At 32.3% G+C, this 26021-nt stretch overlaps 1 protein-coding gene across 1 annotated transcript; it reads right to left on the bottom strand.

The window, feature by feature from the left end:
• Nucleotides 1-8121: 8121 nt before the first annotated feature.
• Nucleotides 8122-14714, bottom strand: LOC108997563 (gamma carbonic anhydrase 1, mitochondrial-like). The gene is made up of 5 exons (XM_018973898.2): nt 14340-14714; nt 12774-12917; nt 9833-9958; nt 9574-9725; nt 8122-8752 (listed from the first exon to the last, which is right to left on the bottom strand). Exons 1-5 carry the CDS (start codon nt 14452-14454, stop codon nt 8474-8476), a joined length of 816 nt encoding a protein of 271 aa, XP_018829443.1. The 5' UTR covers nt 14455-14714; the 3' UTR covers nt 8122-8473.
• Nucleotides 14715-26021: the final 11307 nt, after the last annotated feature.

Below are 26021 nucleotides of genomic sequence, written 5' to 3'. Positions count from 1 at the left end.
AATTGAAAATTGGAAAAGGAAAAGTGTTTAAATGACGAAAAAGGGCTTGTTTTATGTATTAAATAAAGGTTTGGAAGATGCTTGCTGTCAGGCCTTTTCCATTTTCCAGTTTTAAATTCTTCCCTATAAATCAAATATCACATTTATTTTTATTTTATTTTATTATTTTTAAATTAATTAATTTCTTTTATTTATCATCTATACATTACATATTTAATAAAAAAATTAAAAATAAAATAAATATAAATATAATATAATGTGTAGAGATAATTAATAGAATTCTTCTTTAAATTATTATCTGTTTCTTTCTAAAGTGATATCTAAAAATTATTATTTAAATTAACAATTAATTTCAAGGGTTTTTTTTTTATGATAATCAATAAGCATATATATATGATTTATGAATAATAAAACATATTTAGGATTACATAAATTAATATTTAATATTCTTTTATTTTTAATTTTTAGATAATTTTGAATTAAATTAATTAAAAATATCAAGATTTCTGATTTCTGGGTGTCCATGGCCCCCTTGGGCCCACCCAGATTGATCCCGAATGTAATATATTAGTTTTGATAAAATATCAGATAATTATATTTTCTGATAATATTAAAATTGGACAACACAATATTTTTTAACAAAAGAAAAAAAAATGCATGTCAAAGAGTTGTGTGATTATATATTTTGTCCAACATATTTTTATATTTATTTTAGAATTAAATTATTAATGAAGGTGTTATTAAATAAGTAATAACTAGAGAATATAAATTATTATTAATGATAGAATGGTAACGTAAATTCTATATATATATATATATATATATATATATTTTTTTTATTATAAAAAAGCCACCGAATGTGAGAAAAATGTTGCTGGATGGAGAGAGAGAAGAAGAAGAACGGGTGTAGCCGGTGAACCGGTGACAACGCGGGAATGAGTAGACAGTGTAGACTACGGACAGGTGCTCATGGAATATTAATCTTGATATAGTTACAGAATAAATCTTTACAATCTTCTTTCAATTCACATTTCATATTTTTTTTTATTTCTATTATTTTTTTTATCAAATATTTATTATAAGAATAATAAATAAATAATTTAAAAAAATAAACTCAACAAAAATTTTTAAAAAATATTAAAAAAATATAAAATATAGAGTGTGATAGAAATTGTGTTGCAAAACTCGTATTTATTTTTTTTTTAAAAAATATATAATATTTATGTATTTTATAATTATAAATATCATTTCTCTTATTAAATGAATAAGTTGAATACAGTTAAATATGCAAGTGCATACTTTATATAAATTATATATTTATCTATTTTTAAAAAATAGAGTACAAAATTTACACATTCTGTAGTTATAAATATCAATTCTTTTGTGAAACTTGAGTTGTGTTAGAATCTTTTTCAAAGTGTTGTTTTTATTATTTATTATTGTTTGAAGAATAATGATATTTCTAAAATTTGCTATACAAATATATTAAATTGAAATGCTTATGATATTATTTATATAAATTATTTTATACAAATATTAATCATTTAATGGTAAAAAAATGTTGTAAAAAAAATGGAAGAAGAAGAAGAAGAAGACAGTTCGTACGTTGTAAACAGAAACTGTCCGAAAGGAGGTGTTAGAGTGAAGCAGTCCAAAAAGTGTATGTGGAGGATATAAAGACAGAGAGAGATGTGGTACTTACTGCATTAATTTAGACCATAGCATTTGTTTGGAAGCATTTGGGATCGAGACTTCCGAGAAAACAAAACGACAAGGACTAGCAAAAGTACGAACTATTGACGACGACAGTGCTTAGCTTCGTAACTTGGCTTAGGATTCCATTTTTTCTTTTCTTTTCTTTTTAATCATTTGAGCAGATATAAATTACTGAAAAATATTTTAATTTATTATCTTTACATCACATACGATTTTTTATTTTTTATTTTTATTTTTTATTAAATATATGATATATGGATGATGAGTATAATAATTCAATTAATTTAAAATGAATAGAACAAAAATAAAAAATATGTGTATTGTATTGTGTGTGGATAATTAGTAACAAAATAAGTGTGGTTATTTTTTTATTTTTCTTTTTTTTTATGACAATTTTTACTATCAAAACAAAGATTTGATTCGAATTCGGTTGTGAGGAAATTTCTTCAATCCAATCTATTAAATTCTCATATGTTATTTGAGTGTTTAAAAATTACAGATTTTTTTTTAAAATGATATAGAGAATGATTTATAAATGTAAAAAGAAGAATGATTTGATCGACATGGACTAATCCTATATATATATATTCTATTTGTAAGCCGGTGTGGATAATAGATTTAATAAAATGCTTGTACAGTATAATTTGATTTGGAATATAAGTTTTAAAATAGAAAGGATATTTTGCAGTCTTAACGTATGCAACTATCATGCACTTTCTTTAAAAAAATAGATAAATCAGAGACTTACATAAAAATAAATAAAAAATTAATTTTTTAATGGTGGACTCTATTTTTTTCAAATGGAGTGCGCGAAACTCTCATACCCGCAAACTTTATATAACATTACTCATTTTAAAATTTTATTCTTATGAATCAAATTTTACCATTTAAGTAATATGGATTGTGTGTTCTATATACCGACTTGAAATTAATAGAATAACTTATATATATATAAATAATATTTGCAGTCCTGAAGTGTGCAGTCTCTGTGTACTCTCTTTGAAAAAAGTAGACACATATGAAACCTATATAAAAAAATTATTATTTTTTATTAATATTGGCTTCCACTTTTTTTAAGGGGAGTACTTGGGCACTGCACACTCTATGCCAGGACGGTATATAACATTACATATATATATATATATATATTATATGTATATATATGAAAAATTTAATAGATTATATTTTGGAAGAAAACTTTATCCTTTATAAGCCATGATATGTAATCCAATTGATGGTAGTGATCCTTTTTTCATAGTACGATTTACTCGTTTGTTTTTACAGATAAGATTAGATGAAATGAATTGAAATAGAAGTTAAAAATTGAATAAAATATTGTTAGAATATATTTTTTTAATATTATTTTTATTTTAAAATTTGAAAAGTTGAATTGTTTATTTATTTTGTGTGAAAATTTAAAAAAATTATAATGATTATATAAGATGAGATGAGATGAAAAGTTCTGTAAAAAAGAACGAGTCTCTAAGAAACAATGAAAAACCAAAGTTTACTTAATTCTTACCTCTTCTAATTAAATCCATGCATGACTGGTTTAGGACCATAGAAATTAAATCAAGACTACTACAACTTGCTACTACCATTAAAAAAAAAAAACAAGAAGAAGAAGAAGAAGATGCATGTGTAGGCATTAAAGAAGAACGTGCGAGCTATAAAAAGTGGGTGATGGAGCAATTTATAACGTGGATATGTGACATTCTGATTGCAGAGCAGTACTCATGCCGCCCACATGGATGATCTACATTGTGAGTGGACGTTTTGACACAGACCCACCTCTCTCTCGTAACCAGAGAGAGAGAGAGAGAGAAGGATGATTCAAGTTCAGGAATCCATTAGACAAGTCTCTATCCTGAGAAACCCATGATGCTGAGAAGTTTCACTCCATATTAGACATGCATGGTACGTAGCAGACTACGAATCATAAGTCAACTTCGATCTATCTTAATTTGTCCCAGCACTGGCCTGTTTCTTTTTTTTTCCCCATCAAACCTCTACTCTTTCTCCCATATATCAAGGACAAGCTTTGAATATAAAGAAAAATAAATATTCATATGTGTGTGAGAAACACTACCTATTGTTAAAAAGAATTATTGAAAAAGTACTACCTTATAAATTAAAATGTCTTGATATAATACGCTAGATTATTCTTTTTTATAAATAGATTTTACATATCACATCAAGAATGATAGTTTTTGAAACAATTTTATGTAATTCGTGTTGTAGATTTTAGTGGGTTTCTATAAGTTACCCCGATCCAATCTTTATATTTTCATTTCTTTTTTTATTTATGATCGCATCAAGATCTTATGCAAGTTACAAATTTCAGATGATCTGTGAATATTAATATTTTATGAATTTCTTTTTTTATTTATGATCGCATCAAGATCTTATGCAAGTTACAAATTTCAGATGATCTGTGAATATTAATATTTTATGAATTTTATTGAGATGTGTTGGAATGTATATAGGTTAAGATGTGTGTTTTAATGTATGAAATAAGTTGAGACGAGTTTAACTTTTTTTATGATAAGTTGAAAAAGTAATAGGTTTCATCAATGATAAAAAAAAAATTAATGAATTTCATCAATGATTGATTTGTGATGAGTTGAATTCACTCCAATAACTAAACATATCTCAATGAGACCCATAAAATAGAGGTCTCCACATAGTCTAATTCTTACCGTTGATGACGATTCCAAAAACCTCAGATCAGGAAGAAGTTATTAACAATACGTATAAGCTTTGATTTGTAAACTTTGAGTAATCTTTTTGGAGTAAAAGCTTAGATTCCAATTATTATTTGATTAAGAGCATTAACAAACCTGATTATGGAACACCCATCATGGATTGGAATGTTGGGACAAAATGTAAAAAATGTATGATCTATGATATGCTGTTCAAGATTTGCTTAACCACTTTTGATCCGTCTTCTCCTAAAAAAAGAGTCAGAAAAAGAGACTCTTCAGCATCATTTGTTTTCATAACCATGATTCTTATATTATATAATCTCATTTAATCATCACAATTTTTTTAAATTTCTATATAAAATAAAATAAACAATTCATTTTTTAAAAAATTTTAAAATAAAAATAATATTAAAAAATATATATTCTAATAATATTTTATTTAATTTTTAATTTTTATTTTAATTCATCAAAATACAGATTGGAAGAGTCTGTTTGTCTATCTCACATTCAAAAAGTACAAAACAATACAAAGAATAGAAACCAGATTCTTGGAATCCGAATGTGATTTAGCTAAACGATGACAGTATCTTCTTTTGCTAAGTGCCTAACTTCGGCTTTTGTCCCCTTCTAGCCTGCCATTAGCCTTGTTTAAGGTACGTACCCACTCTTTTTCTTTCTTTCCATACATGATATCATTTCTTTTTTCTAGTTCAAAGATTCCACCACACCCACTTTAAAGCTAGTACGTACGTACGATTCAAATCCTAGCATTTATTTTCCCCAAATTTCATTTAGGTTAAGTTAAAACGAAAATTAAAAGTTAAATAAATATTATTATAATATTATTTTAATAATTAAAAATATTAGATTATTTATTATATTTTATATGAAAATTTATAAAAATTATAATAATAAGATAAGATGAGATGGATTAAAAATATTTTTCAATCCAAAATAAACTTTCGGACGTCATCTCAATCCAAAATAAGCAATAATTTAACCCTAAGTAAACTATTGCTTATTCTCAATGTGCATCCAACTTACTAAATTTGAAATGTAGGATAATTCATCATATAAGCTTTCGTACATCATTCTACTTTTTTATTTATTTATTATTATTTGAATACATCATTCTACTTTTAAGATTGTGTTAAATCATCAATTTTTTATATGATTTAAATGTTTTTTTTACCCCTAACTAAAATGACACGTGAAGTAGTTCATTATTATTTATTACTTTTTATTATTATTTATTTTTATTTTTATTATTATTTACAGATCATTTGAAATCATATCAACATCTAAACGTAGCTAGTCATATTGTTTTATATGTCTGAGAAATTATATTCTATATCCTGAATTTTGATATTTTGATCATACTAATCGATATGACATATTTTAAATAATTTTTTATTTAAATTATTGAGATGCAAAATCACTTAAATTGTACCATATCAACTTGTGTAATTAAAGCTAACAATTTCAGAAGGAATAATAACAATATTGTTATACATATTTGCAATATATATATATATATATATATATATATATATATATGAGAAATGATAATTACAATCGTAAGTACGTAAGCGTCGTGCAATCATTTTGAAAAAAATGAATAAATATAAAATTCAGATAATTTTTTTTTAATAGTAGACTCTACTATTTTTTAAAGTAACTGTATGATATTTATATACTTCACAATTATATATAACGTTATTATATATGTGTATGTATATATATATATATATATATATATATATATACGTGTGTGTGTGTGTAATTTAGCAAGTAGGAAAGCAAAAGTAGGAACATATATATCTTTTTGTAATCCCATGTAGGCCCTTCTACAAGCCTCGTACAATTTGTCAATAACACAAAAGTGGAGGCTCTTATGGGGGGGCCCTTGTGTTGGCCACTCCATATCATCTCACTATTAAAACGTTGCAATTTCTTGGAAAATCCATTAATTATTTCTGCCTACGTATAATAATCTTTTTTTTTTTTTTTCTTTTTTAATTACGTAAACTATTAATGATTGTATGCATGCATGCCATAGCGATGTCGAAGCACCACTACTACTACTGCAAGTGATGTCATGTCTCATATTGCAGCAGATGCCCACTAATGTGGATGGTCAACACCATCATGTATGGCATCATGACCCATTGCATGGGATTGACATGTAAATTATGGATCAAATTATTGAAATTCTTCGCTGGCATGCTTAGTGGATGGCACATATATATATATAGTTGAATATACCCCCAGACTAAATTAATTAACATGTCCATGCTGTATATAATATTATATAATTATCTTTCTGCATGGTATATTAAAAGCTTAAAGAACTGTTTAATTAAAGGAGAAAATAAAATAAAATACTACAAATTCGACTCGGGAATCGTGTGAAACGCATGTCAATCTTATAAAAGTTATTTGACTATATACTTTTTACAAAATTTATTTTATTAACCAACCCTCACCCGTGATGGAAGAAAACTTCTCGACTATATATAGGCACCCTCAAAATCCGCCCACTACTAAATAATAAGAGATCATGTCAATCTTCATGGCTACCATGATTATTCATCCACAAGTTCAAGAAACAAATTCATGAAAATCTATAGTAAGTACTAATTAAGTAGGGCCTATCATCCACTCATTATTTTTTATTATTTATTTTTTCTGCATTATTTTTTTCTATTATGATGACAGTAGTAATAAGAATAATTATAAGAATAATAACGATGACAACAACAATAATAATGGTATTAATAGCAAAAATAAAACCAATATAAAGTACTATAATTGGCATAATCCCCTTAATTCCTTTTGCATTCTCTCTTAAGCTTATTTTTGCATGTTAGGTAGGTTTAAGGTAAATGGTATCGAGAATGTGTCATTATTGAGTATGATATGATGTTGGAATCATTCATAAGGTCAGGCTCGGTTGGGATCCAGGAAAAACCAATGATGATAACATTCTGCCTAAACCAATTTCGGAATTGGGGCCAAAGATGTACCTGGAATTCGGCTGAATTAAGTGCTTGGATTGAATCTTACCTTCATCCAAACAAATTTGACTTGATCCATGTGCTTCTTTTATGATCCATTCAACACAATTTCGCCTATTTGGGGGCTCAAATTACTATATCTAGTTTCTATCCTATGCCTATCCACTTGATGCCTAATCTGACCACCCAAGGGAGACAACTCTGCTAAAGATGAGTCTAGGTACGAGAACTGCTACATACACAAAGAGATGTGGTTCAATATGATCCATTAAATCTATTTTACAATAAAAGTAATTTTACAATTTGACGTACCATATTAGGCCACATCAGTTTGTGAATTTATTTTTGTGTAATCTCTTTGTATCTAAAGTATTTCCTATAAAGAAGATACCAGCTGATGTTGATGGTTATGGCTCTTGAAGACATAACCATTAACATATACAAAAACAGACGGGTTAACTACTTTCGTGACCCTGCTGTCACATAATATGGACTGTGGAGATTGAATGAAGTTGAACAGGGGGACATAGGTCCTTTCGGCCAGACGTGGAAATGTCCACAGAACGGATGTCGACGCTGTTCTCGCAGCTATCTGTGGATGGACCCAAGAAGAGTCATGCATCGATCAACCAGCTAAAAAAATTGAGGTAACATATTATAAGAGCTGTCTTGAAAACATAGGATGCTCCAGTATACCTGATTCAATTTTCTTTATTCGAAAATCCATGTCCAAAGCAATTTAACTCTACAAGAACAGACCCTTGAGGGCTTCATGGATGACTTAAGCATCAAGATACATGTTGCATAGTAGCATTTTTCACAGGCAATATAAAATGAAGATTCTGATCAGCCAGAGAGGCTGGAAGAGCCGTATGTCAGAAATGTAAACCATGATCTTACCTAGACACTCAGGACCAGGTGCCAAAAAATTATTGGAAATGAAAGCAGCAGTCCTTCATAAATCCGCACATAACAAAAACCATCCACCAACAAAAAACCCCTTGTCAAGTTAACTTCTGCAGGATAATCGCACTTTTAAGTAGCCTTTTGTACTTTATCTGGCAGAATATTGTCGGGAAGGATTAGCTCTGGAGGAGTTTCACGAACAACACCCAGCATCGAGTCATACTCCTCATCACGGCGAGCAAACTTCTTGCGAAGTATCTTCTCAAATTCAATCTCATCAAAGCTCTTGGCATTTTCAGCTGCATGAACCTGTGCCAAATTGGAATAATTTATGGCTGACTGGGAAATGAAGGTCATCTCGTCTTCTGTGAGTTTCCTGAGGAACTTTGCTGGATTACCTCCCCACACCTGCAGTAACAATTTCAAAGCCTTTTAGGAATAAAACCACATTTTACAAAAGAATATGAAGCACAAACTCAGCAGATGCATAAATGCTATGAACTCCTAAGACTAACAGCAGACTACGGAGCAGCAAGAGAGAACTAAGTGCAAGTCTGATAATATAAAAATCAATAGATTGCTGAGAGAGAGAGAGAGGCCTCAAATATATGGAATGATGCCGTTAATAAAAATGCTGTTTTAGGTATTTTGCTTGTATACTTCTTGTGTACTTGAACTATCCTATTTATTTGTTTCAATAAAACTTCTTATTACTTATCAAAAAAATAAAATATAAAAAAGCTGACATATACCGTACTTCAACTTACAAGTGCATGACAAAATATTTATTACTCCAGCACATGGTGTTATCAAATAAATAAAAATAAAGGTACATCCAATGCATCAAAACCACAATATCATAACCATTATAAATGACAAAACGAAAATGGAGCAGTCTAGGGTTAGTAGAAATGGACTCCAATATCTTTTGCCCACTAGAAGGGTTCTAAATTCTAAGATCTATCATTAAAAAATTATAAAAAGAAAGAAACGGCATCAATAGAGTTTGTTACTGGGGCACCCTAGGATGCCAAATGTTGAGCCTCCCTGAGCTTTGGGCTTAAAATATCGCTGGTCGCTCTTAGTTACAGTGGGCTCAAACCCTAATAGTGTTGTTCATGTGGCTAAACTTCATATTTAAACTTTAATATAAGATTTCAAGATCAGTGAAGATTACTAGATACAAAAACTGTGGAAATTTCCAACATATGAAGGAAAAGTTGACAAACCTCTCCACATGGGATCCTTGTGTTCTGCCTGACAAGGGCTCCAGCAGCAACCATGGCGTGTCTCTCAACATAAACCCCATCAAGTAGACTTGCACCCATACCTACAAATGCCTCATCCTCAACAGGACATCCTTGTAAGACAGCACTGTGACCTGCCAAGTTATTAATGGAAACCATAACGCAAAATCCATATGAAACCCAAATCAGTATCTTGCAACTTCTTGATATCATTTGCAACATGATTCTGCATGTTACTCACCCACAGTAACATTGTCACCAATGATAGTTGGTAAAACCTTCCCACTCAAATTAGATTTTGCCACATGAACAAGAGAGTTGTCTTGGATATTGGTTCCAGACCCGATGCTGATGCTGTTTACATCACCTTTGAACAATAAATCACAATCAGATGAGAATAAGGAACTTATGTCATGAATAAAGAGAGAAGAAAATCAATGAACAAACTTAATACTCATTTATAGTTTCAAGAGAGTAACCTTAATCATTCAAAAAATGCCAAAGAAAAACTGAGAAGCTGCAAAGTTTTTGATTGAGTTGTACAGCATATAGCAGCTTGCTGTCACTGAGAGACACTGTGCTCTAATTTCCTCAGCTTCATTTCAAATTTATGCTGCTAATGCATCATGGGTTCAGCATTTTCAGTTTTGTGCATTGCATGTAGCAAGAAGAGCGTAGTGCAATCTACGTAAGACGTGCTTGTGTCCAGTAATTTTTTATTTTTTTTATTTTTTTATAAGTAAGAAGAACTTATTGATCCACATAATTTGGCTGCCCAGGTACACAGGAAGTATACAAGAGATGAACCTAATTACAAGCTAACTGCCGTGGAAAACAGCATAAAAGTCATTAAAACTAATCACATTGAATACAATAGCCAAAGCCCAAAGTAACAGCGTATGAAAGAAAAAGTCCCCGAACCCTCCCATCAAACGTTCCCTGTTATCAAAACAACGACTATTCCTTTTGTTCCAAGTGCACCACATTAGACATAGAGGCACCATCTTCCATATAGCCGCTATTTGGCGATTGCCCTGAATACCTCTCCAACATGACAGTAAATCTACCACCCTCCTAGGACCCAAGCAATACTAAGCCTAGTAAAGATTTCATCCCATAAAGCTTTAACCACGTCGTAGTGAAGAAGAAGATGATCCGCCTATTCACCATTTATTTGCACATAAAACACCAATCTTTTATAACAATACCATGCTTTCTTAGCTTAGCAGTAGTCAATATTTTCTCATGGAAGGCCAACCAGCCAAAGAAAGCAATCTTGAGGGGAACATTACTCCTCCAAATGCTCTTCCAAGGGAAGACAATGGTAGAATGGATCGACATAACCTTATAAAAGGATTTTACCGAGAAGTTCTTGTTCCTCGAATGAATCCAAAGCAACCTGTCCTCCCCTCCAACTTTTAAATTCAGCTCATATAAAGCACTATAAAATTCAGTAATATCTCCCATCTCCCAATCATGGGCAGCTCTAATGAACCTCACAGACCATTGATGAGAACTAGAAGAAATGTCCATGTTATCGGCCACTGAAGCATCCTTGTCCAATGCAATCCTGTAAAGAGAAGGGGAAGCATTCATCAAGGCAACTTCACCACACCAAGTGCTGTACCAGGATCTGATTCGTGTTCCCCTTCCCACCTCAAATCTCAAATTGTTAAAGAAATCTTCCCATCCATTGCAGATAAATTTCCAAACTCCCACACCATATGTCCCTCCTACTTCATTTGAGCACCTACCTCCCCAAATACTCCCATGTTTGACATCAATAACATTCCTCCAAAGAGCATCCCCTTCCCAATGGTACCGCCATAACCACTTCCCTAGTAGTGCAATACTGAAGGTTCTCAACTTCTAACCCCCAAACCACCACAAGATAAAGGGGTGCAGATCTTATGCCACTTAATCAAGTGGAATTTTTTCTCATCCTCTAAGCCTCCCCACAAGAAATCATGAAAAACCTTCTACAGTCTATTCGCCACCCCTGCAGGCAAGGGAAATAAAGATAAAAAGTATATTGGGAGGTTAGATAACGTGCATTTAATTAATGTGGTTCTACCATCTTTGGACAGATAAATCCTCTTCCAGCCAGCCAATCTACATTCAATCTTTCAACAATCCCATCCCACATTGCCTTGGATTTAAGAGGAGCCCCCAAGGGAAGACCAAGATACTTCATCAGCAAGGATGACACCTTGCAGCCCAAGATAGCAGCCAATTCACCTAAGTTATGAACCAAGCCAACATGAACCATTTCAGATTTCGATAGATTCACCTTAAGTCTGAAGACAGCTACAAAACAAAGCAAAAGAGCCCTCAAAAAGAGCAAATCTGATTGGGGTCCAGCTCACAAAGGATCAACGTGTCATCAGCGAAGAGAAGGTGAGATACATTTAAGCAACCGTTCGAAGAGCCACCCACCTTGAACGAGATGATGCCCCTATCTGCCGCCGCCTTCAACATTCTACTCAACACATCTATTACCAAAACGAACAAAAAATGAGATAGAGGGTCCCCTTGTCTCAAGCCTCGAGAGCTATTGAAGAAACCTTCAGGAGTGCCATTTACTAAAACCGAGAATCTGGCGGTTGTGATGCAATGTTTTATCCAGTAACACCATCTTTTAAGCTCAATGATCAAGAATGTTATGAACATCCAGTAAAAAAATGTGTTTGGAATAAGTAGATATCTTTTTTTTTTTTTTTTTTTCTGTTATATCTTTCCTTCAAATACTCTTTCCTTTTATTGACAGGTAAATGGTGATAGCAACCCTTCACTTCTATATTTAATATCGACCATGCTAAAATAAGATAAATAGAGAATTTCTACTGAAATAACTTGGCCTAATATTTTTCCCTCTTTGCCACAACATAAGAATATACTACAATATCCACCATGGCACATGTAGTCAGTCCTTTGAACACAACTACAACAGTAACTCTTAACATTAACAAGCACTATTGTAGAGCACTAGAAATTAAAATCAGAAAATTATGCCACAAAAAATATGAATTTAGAAATGTACATTGACTCTGCAACTCTGCTCTTTTACTATCTAAATGCCAGTTCGAAAGGAAAGCAGAAAGAATTTCAAGATTTAAGCGCCTCTGGTTTACGGATTTATGCAGCCAAAACATATTCAAGCTTCATTGGTGCAGCATACATACCTCTCAATACGCATCCATACCAGATCGAAGAACCTCGTCCCACCTGAACATTGCCAATAATAGATGCACTGGGGGCCACAAATGCATCCTTATCAACCACGGGAGCCTTGTCAAATATGTTCATGAGTGTCCTATGTCTAGACACTACATAAAGAGAAATATAAACATGATTATTAAAATCCAAGTTAATAATTTTAGGAGGGCATGCAAAGCTTAGAGGAATAAAAACTATAACATCATATTTCATTTTTTATAAAGACCTTTGTGCATGGACATTCAGATGCTGAGTTCTGACCAACATAATTGCAGCAAAGCATTTGACTACATGACTATATCCTAGAATTCTGAAACCCATAATGAAAAAAGAAGCAATCTATTTCGTTGGGAAAATTAATAACTCCAAGGATTTAGTTCACATAGAACACGGTTTTAAGGAAAAAGGAAAAAATAAAGAACCCATAATGGCCTGGTTTTCCAACATAAATCAATATCAGCTCAGGCTTTCCTTTCGAAGAAAGTGAAGTCATAAACAACCAGGTACCAACAGAATGAACATAAGACAAATCAAGCTCCAAAGAAGAAGCAAGCAAAAGGGCAAGCAAAACTATTAACTGTTAAAAGCAACATCTAACAGCTTTAGGGATTTCGATTGGCATTGAAATCCATACAAGGATTTTAACAAGTTTTCCAATCTAACAATGACTTGGAAAAACTCCTAAATTGAACTAAATCCACATAACTCCTTATTTATGCAGACATATATGGGAAGTTGTACAAAAAAGACTCAAATTATCATATTGCTTAATAACTTATCTTTTCTAATTGTTATTCCAAGCCATGATCATGTTCCAATTATTTGTAAAAATAATGCAACATCATATAGCCTTTTCAACCATATATGAGAGTAATATCCTAAACATATCTTTCCCCATTTTACTTTTGAAAATGAATATCCCGAATACATTTTCCCATCTTCTGAGCAGCCCATCTTTTTTTTTTTTTTTTGATAAGTAAGAATCTTTATTGAATAGAATGAAACTAAGCAATGCCCAAGTACACAGGAAGCATACAAAGTGACACCTGATTAAATTCTAGAGAGCTGAAAAGAAGATAGAAACTCATGGACATTCCCACCCTTCAATGCAATAGCAGAAAACCACTGTAAAAGAGAGAAGACAAATAAATTCCAGATTTCCACACTGCACGCTCCTTCTTGTTAAAACACCTATCATTCCTTTCCGACCATAAACACCACATTAAGCACAAAGGTCAATCTTTTTATAGCACGTTTAGCTAAAAAATTTAGTTTTTAAGGTCGATGCAAAACACAACCACCCCCACCAAATACACAATAATCAACAATCTTCGACCAACGGAATGAAGAAATGGGATAAAACAGTCCCATTTCGTTTCTCAAAGCCTCGGGTTGCATTAATTACTTTGAGCTTCAATGATCCGTTTGTTACAACCGATGAATAATCGAAACGATTTATATGATTTCGGGGATTTAGGAGAAGAGTGGACTAGAAGGAAAAAAAAAAAAAAAAAAGAGTCTGAGGGACCTACGTTGTTCTTGGAAGTAGTAGTTGCCTTGGAGGCGGCCGCCGAGGCGATCGAGGGCTTGGCCGGTCTCGCGGATCCAGAACCCGACGGTGTAGATTGCCTTCCCCAACGTTCCCATCGTTCTCTCTCTTCTTCTTGTCCTACCTCAAATTGCTTAATTTTGTTGTGTTTGTACAAGCTAAGAAAGCAAACCACAGAGTGAGAGGAAAGGTGTGGGAATGAACGCTCAGACTTCCATGGCAGCCAGCCAGTGCAAACTTGGCACTTTGGCTGGCTGAGACGTCTTTTCTACGGTTAACTGTTCCTACAATTACTATTACCGAGCAATTGTAATCCACCGCTCAGAATTTCGGATGAAGATTAACGTGCTGAATACATGTGTTAAGAAGTCTCGATTTAGGTTTCGTTTGGATCATAACTATTCTCAATCCATTTCAATTCATTCTTATAATTTTTTTAAATCTCAATATAAAATATAATAAATAATTCAACTTTTATAAATATTAAAATAATAATAATATTAAAAAATAATATTCTAACAATATTTTATCATCTCAACTCAACTCATTTCAACATCCAAACTCACCCTTAAGGATGAACTCAGATAATTTTAGTTGAGATAAATAAAATATTATTAAATATTATTTTTTAATATTATTATTATTTTAAAAAAATTTTTAAATTTTTTTTTTTATATTTTATGCGAGAATTTAAAAAGTTGTAATGATTAGATGAGAATAGTTTTCAATTCAAACCGAAGCTAAAAATTATCTATTTTTTTAAGAAAAAATAGAATGTGATTTATTAATAAAAAATTAATTTTTCTTTTTATATAAATATCATATTTATTTATTTTTAAAAGAAGTGCATAACGCTTAGATACTTTATGACTAAATATCATTTCTCTTTGAATATATAATGAGAATTGAGTAATATTGAATACAATCATATAAGTTCTTTGTATTTTTTTTTTCAAATGAATATATTATTAAAAAATATTTTTTTTCTTGTGTGTTTATATTTTTCGATTTTTTTTAAAAGTATTTATGCTCGAATTATACACCCTAAAACTACCTATAACATTTCTCACGAGGATCTAATCGATCTTGAATTATTATAAGAAAATGCATCAACAGTTACGTGGATGTTAATAAGTATTTCAAGTACTTAATGTCAAGCCTTTATATATCTTATATTAATGAGAATTGCTACAGAGTTACGGACACAAAGATTATATAAAAGTAAATTTATAAATTGATGTGCTTTTACGTGATTTATTAGATTTATTTTACAATAAAAATAATTTTATAATTTGACGTACTGCATCAAGTAATGTTAATTTGTAGATTTACTTTTATATAATCCTTTTATGACTAAAGTATTTCTATATATTAATTCAAAGATTTAGGACATATTTGAATAATGAGACAAAACGAGAATTCTGTGAATAATAGTAAAATAGTTTTAATTAAAATATTTAATTAAATTTTGAAAAGAAAAATTTTAAAAAAATATTATAAAATTAAAAAGTATTTAAATATTTTTTGTTTCAAAATTTAAAAAAATTAAATTATTTTTTATATTTTATTTAAAATTTTAAAAATGACAAAAATGAAAGGTTGTTGTAAAGAATATTCTTTACTAAAATTGAGAATACAATGGAATGGAATGAAAAGTGATTGTAGTGGCCACTATATACATTTGAGGCCTATGCTCTAGGCTGTCAGAGTAGCAAAAAGACAAAAAAAGAATCATAACAAACCTATTGTGTATAAAGCTAAAATGTACATACATGAAAAATAAAGAATATACAAGAATAACTTCTAAACACTCCCCCTAAGATGGATTATATATATTCAATAGTCTCATCTTGGAAATTAGAGCCTTGAACTGTTGATGCCCTAGAGCCTTGGTGAATATGTCTACTAATTGCATATTGCTTTTAACATGTAATGTCTTGATCAAACCTGCTTGAAGCTTCTCTCTCACTATATGACAATCTATATTGTAAGAATTTATTCAACAGTCTCGTTTGTACAGAACTCACAAAATAGAAAAGATTGATATCAAAATACACTGACAGAATTAGCAACATTCGAAATAATACAAATCTCAGAATAGAACCAGAAATATAAAGAAACAGAACAATATCAAGAGCAATAATCAAAGAAATGAAAGGAATAAGAAAATAAATAATCAACATAAACCGATTTACGTGGTTCAACCCTAATGGTCTACGTCTATGGCAGGAATGGCCTCAGAGCTTTATTGATAATCGATGTCCTTCACAGAAAAGCCTCAGAACCACATATATTTACAAAGCCCTCATCTCACAACAAAAACTCGCACATATTTTTTCCTTAAAGTGAAACCCTAAGCAAAACCTTAGGTTCTTCCCTTTCTGTTCTCTCTCTCTCGAAACCTCTCAAAATTAGAATGAAAACACAATGAATTAAAGTTACACATATCGAGTTAGCAATGAATATATAGGATGAAACAGATGCCAACATGTGTCATGATCCTGCGGCTCGAGTTTGTTCCTTCTTTGATGCAACTTACGAGTCACATGCAGGTCACATGATCAACCAGCTCAGTGCATTAATCTCCAAAGGTTTCAAAATCAACCACTTGTCCACCATTCAAATGCCAAATAAGAAAGAGGATCAGAGATTAAAAATAACATATAAATAAATGTATTGACATAACATTTACAAATATCAATGTGCTTTGTCCTCTCATGGAAGACAGAGTTAGATGCTACATACAATGCCGCTTGGTTGTCACAAAATAACAAGGTTGGATGTGAGTGAAGGACATTTAGGTCTTTGAGTAATTGGAACAACCACATTAATTCACAAACTGTTGATGCCATAAATCTGTATTCTACCTCTGCAGAGCTTTTAGAGACAGTTGATTGTTTCTTAGATCTCCAAGAAATTAATGATTCTCCAAGGAAAATGCAAAAACCAGTAACACTTCTCCTAGTGTCTACACAGCCTGCCCAGTCTGCATCTACAATAACATTCAATGTAATTTTGATTTTGAAGACAGAAAGAGTCCAGGAGTACCCTTGATGTATTTAAGTACTCTATTTGCTAATGCAAGGTGGGTGTGTGTGTGTGTGTGTGGGTTTGTCCATGAATTAAGAGAGGCCTTGTAATGGTTACGTATATTCATCGACCAATTAACCTCCTATATGGTGTTGGATCATCAAGCAAATTTCCCTTTGTTTTACTGAGTTTCAAATTTTGCTCTATTGAAAATTTTGCACTTTACTCCTTAAGACTCCATTGTCCTCGAGAATCTCTAGTGCATACTTTCTTTGACTAAGTACAATTCCACTAACTGATCTAGCTATCTCAATACCCAGAAAATATTAAAGGTCCTAAGTCCTTTAATTTGAATTTGTTGTTTAGAAATAATTTAAGTTTTTCAACAGCATGTCATTGGAAGCTATCAAAATGTCATCTACATATATAAGTAGAGCTATAAAAGATGAACCCGTGACCTTAGTAAAAAGTGAGTGGTCTGCATCAGATTGGATAAAGCCATGTCTAATCAAAGTTCTTGAGAATTTGCTAAACCATTGTCTCGAGACTTGCTTCAAGTCATAAAGAAACTTAGGAGTGGTTTGGATTTAGAGATGAGTTGAGATGTGTTAAGATGGTTTGTGAATAGGAGAATAAAAGTTGAATTAATTATTATATTTTGTGTGGAATTTGAGAAAATTGTTATGGGATTTGAAAAAGTTGAATTATTTATTATATTTTGTGTGAAAATTTGAGAAAGTTGTAATGATGAGATGAGTTGATATGGATTTTCGGCTGAGAAGTATTTTTGTGTTGAGTTTATATTTAAATAGAATTTTGTTTTAAGTTTCAATAAATATTGTATTGTATTTTAATAATATTGTTAGTTAAAGTAAGTAAATCTATTTTTCTTAAGAGGTGAATTTTTTCATGAATTATTTTAGGAAAAGTTTATTAACCAGTGTATTCTTTTTAGTTATAAAATATTGTTGGTATTTTAGATATTTTAAATATTAATTTTTGTTGAGTTCTATAATTATCATAATACTTATTCGATAAATTTTCTTCTCCAGTATGAATTCTATTAAGTGGATATTGATGGTCTTAGAAAATATTGGTATTTTAGGTATTATGAGAATTTTAGGTTTGAGGTTCTTAAAATAGGTTCTTTTAGCATTTTTAAGTTTTAATATCGAAATACGTGGTTGGTTGGAAATTTATGGAAGTTAGGCGATTATTTTATAGGTGACGATTAATATTTGTTCGGCATTTTTTAGGAAAATTCTGAAAAGCTAAGAAGTTTAGGTAAGCGGGGTTCCTATGCTCGACTTTGCATTAAAATAAAATGAACTGAGGTCCTTTTTAGAAAATGTGCATGTTTTGTTATGAAGAGAAATCTGAAAACAACCTCAGATAATTGTTCTGCATTACTCATGAGATTCTGTTTAAGACGAAAGTATTTTCTGTCATGACTGGAGTAGACATGAGCTTATTTTTGACATTTTGTTTCTGAACTTTGAAAAAGAGAGCGAATATGAAATTTTGTGCATAAAGTATGTTTTGTTATCTGATTCTGTTCTGTTCTGTACTCTGTTATGATGTGGCATCTGAAAAACCTTTGGCATGACTTTCTGACTCTGATTCTGACTCTGATATGGTGATTCTGATTCTGTTTTGCTCTGATATGTGGCCCTGTCACGGGATATAATAGTGACCTCTGGTCCTATCACGGGATACAATAGTGACCTCTGGTCCTGTCACGGGAGATAATAGTGGTTTTTTTGTTCTGAGTGCAATCGCTTTGGTAACATGGTGATTTATGTTCTGCTTGACTTTCCGCAGGATGCACAACCCTACCACGGGGGTTAAACATGATCTCTGTTCTGTTATGATGTTCTGATATGATATGATAAGACGAATATGTTCAGTCATGTTGTGCCAAAGGAGTCTTTGAATAAAAAAAATTGGTTTCTGAATATGAAATATTTGAGAAGTCGCTCTGATTTTCTGATAATTTGTATTTTTTGAGATTTGCATATTGATACTGAAATGTTTTGTTTCTGCATTCTGAACTCTGTGAAAATGCTCATGTTTACATACTAGTATATGTCCTCTGCTTACTGAGTTGTTGATAACTCACCCCTTATCTCCATTCATTTTTCAGATGATTTTTGAATAGACCAGCTAAGGATCAGGATTATGGAGTATCAGTGAGATGATTATTTAAGCATAGTAGATTACTCATAGAAAATTTCTGAGAAGTGGCGGATTTCATTAAGAGACTTTGTAGTATTCTGATGACGTTATATTTTGGAGTCTATAAATTTATTGATGAATTGTGAGTTTTGAGTTGTAGGGAGTAACTCTTCGATCCCTGCAGGACCGGGGCGGATTCTTTAAGCATAGTGGATTACTCATAAAAGATTTCTGAGAAGTGGCGGATTTTATTAAGAGACTTTGTAGTATTCTGATGACGTTATATTTTGGAGTCTATAAATTTATTGATGAATTGTGAGTTTTGAGTTGTAGGGAGTAACTCTTCGATCCCTACAGGACCGGGGCGTTACATGTTTCTTTGCCACATGTTCCGCCAACCACAAATTGTAGCGGCAATTCCCAGGCCGAGAAAGAGAGATTTCCGGGGGTGCGGGAAAGAGAGACAAACGCGCCTCATAAATTGTAAATCTTTCTGCAATATCAAGATTTTTTCTGCTTTATTTCATTTTTCCTTCTTTTATGTGTATTTGAGTTTTCTTTTGGATTCCACTCATGTATTTCTTAATGTTCAAGGCTTGAATTTTTCAGATGGAGAAGCTATGATTTCAATTGGGTATTCTTAGGGTTTTGGAGAATTCTTCTTCATTGGAGAGTTTTGTTCCCATCTATCTCTGTCCGGTAATTGATGCTAAGTTCAATAGACTTGTAAAATATTGAAGTAATTTGCATTCAAGTCCAACGGAGACTTACCTAATACGTTCGAATTGTCAAGATTTGGAAATTTGATTTTTTCTTGAATTTAGATTTTTTTTTAGTCTTTTTTTTTTTTTTTGTTGAATTTTCAGGGCAAAAGATGATGTTGTTAAAAGTTGAAGTTGGGAAGAAGGTTGGTGATGATTTAGGTAATCGAAAGCTACTGAATGAGATTGAAAATATAAGAAAAGCCTTATTCCTGGGAAAAAACCCATCTAGGAGTTTGATTTCTAGAGCCGACACTCGGTCCAAGTCTTCTAGAAAAACCCACTTACCAGATCCCCAGTTGAAGTTTATATCAGATGAGGAGGATCCCTCATGAAAAGAAAAGACGTCCATTTGGAATTGGAGGCCATTGAAGGCCTTGTCCCATATCCAAAATTGGAGGGTTACGTCGTCGTCATCCCGTCCTCTAAGTGTCACTACTTAAATAAATATTCGGCGGCGATGGCTTCATCTGGTCTAGTCTAGGACGAAGGTGGGTTTCATGCGAGAGGATGGGAGATGGGGGAGAGGGGTGGGTTCCGTGGGGTTTCTTCTAGTCTACAGGCACATGAGAACTAAAATGGGAAGTCTAGTTGTCATTCACCCATTGGAAGGTTGTTGTTTGGAGCTTATTAGATGGGTCGGTATGAAGATTTTCTCTTATAAATAATAGTAAAACAGTCAGAAATGGTCTCAAAAGTCAAACACAGCCTGAATGTCATGTGTGACTACGACACTACCACTTCCAAGGCTCGAGGCATTAAGGCCAAGAGGCCCAAGACGGATTTCCCCATTTCCTCCTTCGAACTCTAATCCATTAACAACATCATGTATAGCACTAGCTAGAGCAACAAATGTGCGGTTTGGATAATGTGATAAGATGAGATAGTTTTAGATAAAAATTGAAAGTTGAATAAAATATTATTAGAATATTATTTTTTAATATTATTATTGTTTTGAAAATTTGAATTGTTTATTATATTTATTATGAAAATTTAGAAAAATTGTAATAATGAGATTAGATGATATGAAACATTTCACTATCCAAACAGACCCAAGCCATGACCCCTTTTAGTTTTGATTTTTTTGAATAAAATTATTCATATATATAAATTAGATGTATATATAATTAAAAAAAAAGTCTGGCCACATCAAAATTACAATTTATCTTCAAAAGTTTAAGATACAATCTATTTATTTTTTAAATTATGCAAAAAAGAAAAGAAAAGAAAAAATAATTGGTCTATTGTATATGAAAATTCTTCCTTCAGTTTCTTATAATTCTCAAATGAACTTTGATCCTATTAAAACTATTTTGCTTTGATCACTGTTTAATACAAAATGGATTTAAACACTTTAGATGGGATTTATTTCATATGTGTTTCTCAAAGTTTCGGATTTGATTGGACATAGTACATATATCTATATATTATTATGTTCTCTTTAATGAAATGAAGATTTTGTTTAAGTTATGCAAAGCTGCAAAGACAAATTAGATTATAGGGAAGTTTTGTCATATTGGAAAGAGATAAAAGGATTCCCATTGGGTTCCCATATCTCCTCTATCCCTATAATTTAGGAAAAAATTTAGAGTTTTGAAGAAAAACCCCTCCCCATCCCAATCTCCATTTTCCGGTTAGGGTTTACGGTGTACATCCCATCGCATATGGTTTAGCCTTCGTCCTGCATCTTCTTCTCTCTTGGTTGGCCCCTCCCTCGCAATACCAACGATTGCAGCCCCTCTCTATCAACAATATTTGTAAGTTTAATTTCAGTTTCTTCAAAATCGTTACCGTTTCTCTCTTCCCTCATTTTCTTGTATTTTTCTTTTCCTATCTCTCTCATTCTCTGTTTCTCTCTTCCTCTTTTTCTTCCTCTCGACGCCATGATCAAGGTATAAGTATGCGATGGAGAGCCTACAACTCTCTCTACGTCGGCAATTTCTTTGCTGTTTGGTTTCTAAGAAAGTTGAGATACTTTTACCAACTTCATATTTTTTTTGTCACTCTCGTTTAGAATTTTGATTTTGGGTTTTGTTTGAGGAAACCGCTTCTCATTTTTGCTTGCATTGCCATTTATTTGTCTATATTTTTTTGGTTTGTTTGGCAGCCGAGAAAGTGATGATACTTTGAAACTATTTTTTTTAATTACTATGTTTCTCTCATTGTTGTCCAATCATTTTTTTTTTATCGATCCATTCATTTAGGCTTGAGATTGTGGATTTTTTAGGATGATCTGCGTTGGGTTTTTGGTTGTGTTGATTGTTTGGCTGTCGAGAAAGTGATGAGCAATTTCACAAGGATTTTTTTTTTTAATCTGTTTCTCTCATTGTTGTCCAATTGTTTTTCTTGAGGAGAATTTGATGGAGTTTGTGGTTATGGAATGGGCGAATCATTGTTTGTGGTTATCCATTCATTAAGTTTGTCCGTATATTTTTGGCTGTGTTGGGTGAATTTATTGCTTGCATTGCTTTTTTTTATATCCAAAAAATGCATAATCAATTCCTTAAACCAATTCAGTTTCATTGCTCTTTCCATGGGTAATTGGTTCTATGTTGTTAGGTCCTTTGCAGTGTTTTGTATCTCTCGATGGAGGGGTTGTTATTAGGCTATGATGATGGTGTTATAGTGCGGGTTAATTCACAAGTGTTAATAGGGCTCCATTGATATGGCAGGGGAATTCTCATCTGGATTGCCATATTACAGTTTGTGGTACTTTCCAGAAAAGGCAATGGACGTTCGAGTGGGGTTTTGCAGCCATTCGATGTAAATGGCTCCTTGCTTAAGCATGCTGTCAATATTTCCACAATTCTGAGCCCCGTTTATTTATATATTCGATATAAATGCACTGGATGATAATGCTCTTATTTAGCATTATTGTGATTTGCATGCTGTTTGGTGGTTGTTTTGTGTGAATATGTGAATTGATCAGTTTTGTTACATTGTTTTTTGCTGTATCATTGCTTTGTGTTATGTTGTGATAGAGAAGTAATGTGTAAATTAAACCCCCTCGGTTGTAATGATGACAAAGTCTGGTGGGGATACAGGAAATTTATGATCATTTCCTCAATGGCTAGGTAACTCGGACGGCTAACAAGTAGTGTCAACCGGTTGTTGCAGCCATGAGAGGGTGGCCAAATTTCATAGATGTTATCATTCGGTTCCTGAGCTGGCAATGGAAAAACCTCAAACTTTATAGTTACGTGTTTAACATTTCAATGCATTTTTAGAGATAGATTGACAAGACCTTAGACATATGTATTTCACCAAACCTCCTACGTGAAGATCTTCAACTAGACCCCACTTATGGTGGGCAAATTACAAACTCTCCTATGACTGTTGATAACTCTCCACCCCTATCCCATAACAATCTTATCAGCGTTAGGAAATCAGTCAGGAGTGCAAACTTCACCTCCGAAGAAGACAAGTTACTTGTCTCCGCATGACTTAATTGTAGTCCTGATGCCATCCAGGGAACAGACTAAAAACACTCACAACTTTGGGAAAAAAATTTTGAATACTTCGAGCAATTTAAAGAAACCACAAATGACCGGACCATAAAGTATTTAATACATCGGTGGTCGGTTATTCAAAATGTGACAAACAAAATTTGTGCGAAACTAGCCCAGGTTGAATGGTTAAATCAAAGTGGCATGATCGAACTCTTACTTGTTTTACGAATAATTAATTTTTTTATACATTGGTTTAACATAAAATTTTTTATTTACATTCAAGTTTGACAAGGCCATGGTTATGTACCAATTGATAGAGAAATGCGCCTTCCAGTTCAAGCATTGTTGGCACTTGTTGCATGACCAACCTAAATGGATTTGGTGTCCCACAAAGGAGGATCCAAAGCGAAGGAAAACGATGTCCTCGTCCCCGACCCCGACTTGATGTTCAGGCTCTACGGTGGATTTAGTTTTTTTATCTCGAGGCAGATAATGTGATAGGTAATGACGTGATCGAATTAGACTAACCAATGGGAAGGAAAGCTAAGAAAGGAAAATGAAATGCCCAAGGCATGTCAGCACAGGAGATTGTTGTACTTAGCAAGCTGAAGTATACGATTTTGGAGGAGTCACGTGCTCAGGAGAAAGAGTATTTTCGTCTTAAGGCTGAAAAGATGGAGTATGATAAGGAAATAGAGTTAAATTTCATCCGTTTCAAGGATGAAAGACTGAGGTTGCACACCGAGAAGATAGAAAATGACAAGGAAAAAGAGTTAAATAAAATCCGTCAAGAGGACGAAAGACTAAGGTTGGAGGTAGAGAAACTAGAGCTCGCCAAGAAGAAAGCGGATCAGCGCATTATGATGATGGACGTGAGGGCCATGCTAGGATTGTAACAGTTATATTTTCAGGAACTGCAAAGGAAAATCATGATGAGACGCAATGCTACAGCACATTTGGATTGATTAACTTTTTCTGTAAAAAACTTTATTTCTTTATTTTCTATTTTCGACAATGATGGATGACAATATTATTGATATTAAGACAGTTTAATTTTTATTTGGATTGTGTAAATTGATTTTTGAAATAAGAAAATTGGCCATTAAAATTTCATAAACTATTACATATTACCTCGAATATAGTCATTATTAACATGAAGGAAATACGAAAGGAAATTTAATTAACTTAAATATGGTTTATACTAATAATAAGAAAATACGAATTGAAATTTGATTAACTCAAATATAGTCACTATAACATGAAGGAAATATCAATCAATTATGCGACATGTCTACTGTTTGGAATATAATAGCCATTGATTTTCAATTAGATATGCTTGGAGCTGATGATGTGCCAAGCTGTCTCTAATATGATGATGACACTGTATGAAGTCTGTAAGCTCAATTGTATGATTGCGCGATAGTTCCGGGACTTCATTATCAAGTTGATCATACTCAATGTTTAGACTCTCACCATCATCAGGCTCGTTTTCAATGATCATATTACGTAGAATAACATATGCCTTCATTATATTTGTTAGTTCATTGACTTTGAACATTCGGGAAGGTCCACGAATGATTGCAAATCGTTGTTGAAGTCATTGCTTTTAATCTCGTACCGTACCGGTTGGTATTTGTCGTACCGGCTACTGGGCCGGTATAGATATCATATATGTTTCATACTGGCCCAAATACCGGCCATATCGGCCTATATTTCAGCCTGTACCAGCTAATATTTCTGTCTTTAATTTTTTTTTTCAAACTACAAGTTTATTTTTTGACCTCCAATTCAAACTAGACTATTTATAATTTATATATATGTATTTATATATAATTTATTCATATATAGACTATTATTTAGGAATATAATATATATAATTTATTCATATATCGACTATCCCGAAATGATGTCGGTACCGAAATATTTCATTCCAATGTCTTAATCGGTACGACATCCGGTATGGTATTCAAAACATTGGTTGAAGTACCCTGAATGCACGCTTGACATATTTTCTTGCTGATTTTTGTGCTTTTACAAAACTTTTATTCTTATTCACTTGTAGTGATGGAATTGTCTTCACAAAAGTTTGCCACTTGGGATAAATATGATCCGCAAGGTAATACCCCATCTGGTAGTGGTTGTCATTGATTGTGTAATTGATTGGAGGAGCACGCCCTTGGGCAAGTTCCGTGAAAATAGAAGATCTCTCTAGCACATTAATGTTGTTATGTGAACCAGACATACCAAAAA

This window comes from Juglans regia, chromosome 12 (genome assembly GCF_001411555.2).
Source record: "Juglans regia cultivar Chandler chromosome 12, Walnut 2.0, whole genome shotgun sequence".
NCBI classification, from domain to species: domain Eukaryota; kingdom Viridiplantae; phylum Streptophyta; class Magnoliopsida; order Fagales; family Juglandaceae; genus Juglans; species Juglans regia.
This window is presented reverse-complemented; position numbering and strand designations above follow the sequence as displayed.

What these genes read in the sequence shown, in the direction of transcription:
- LOC108997563 (XM_018973898.2), bottom strand. Translation starts at nt 14,454, where the DNA reads ATGGGAACGTTGGGGAAGGCAATCTACACCGTCGGGTTCTGGATCCGC. An exon ending in CTACTACTTCCAAGAACAAC is followed by an intron (nt 12,918 to 14,339) that starts GTAGGTCCCTCA and finishes CTCTTTATGTAG; the next exon opens with TGTCTAGACATAGGACACTC. An exon ending in GTATGGATGCGTATTGAGAG is followed by an intron (nt 9,959 to 12,773) that starts GTATGTATGCTG and finishes TATTGTTCAAAG; the next exon opens with GTGATGTAAACAGCATCAGC.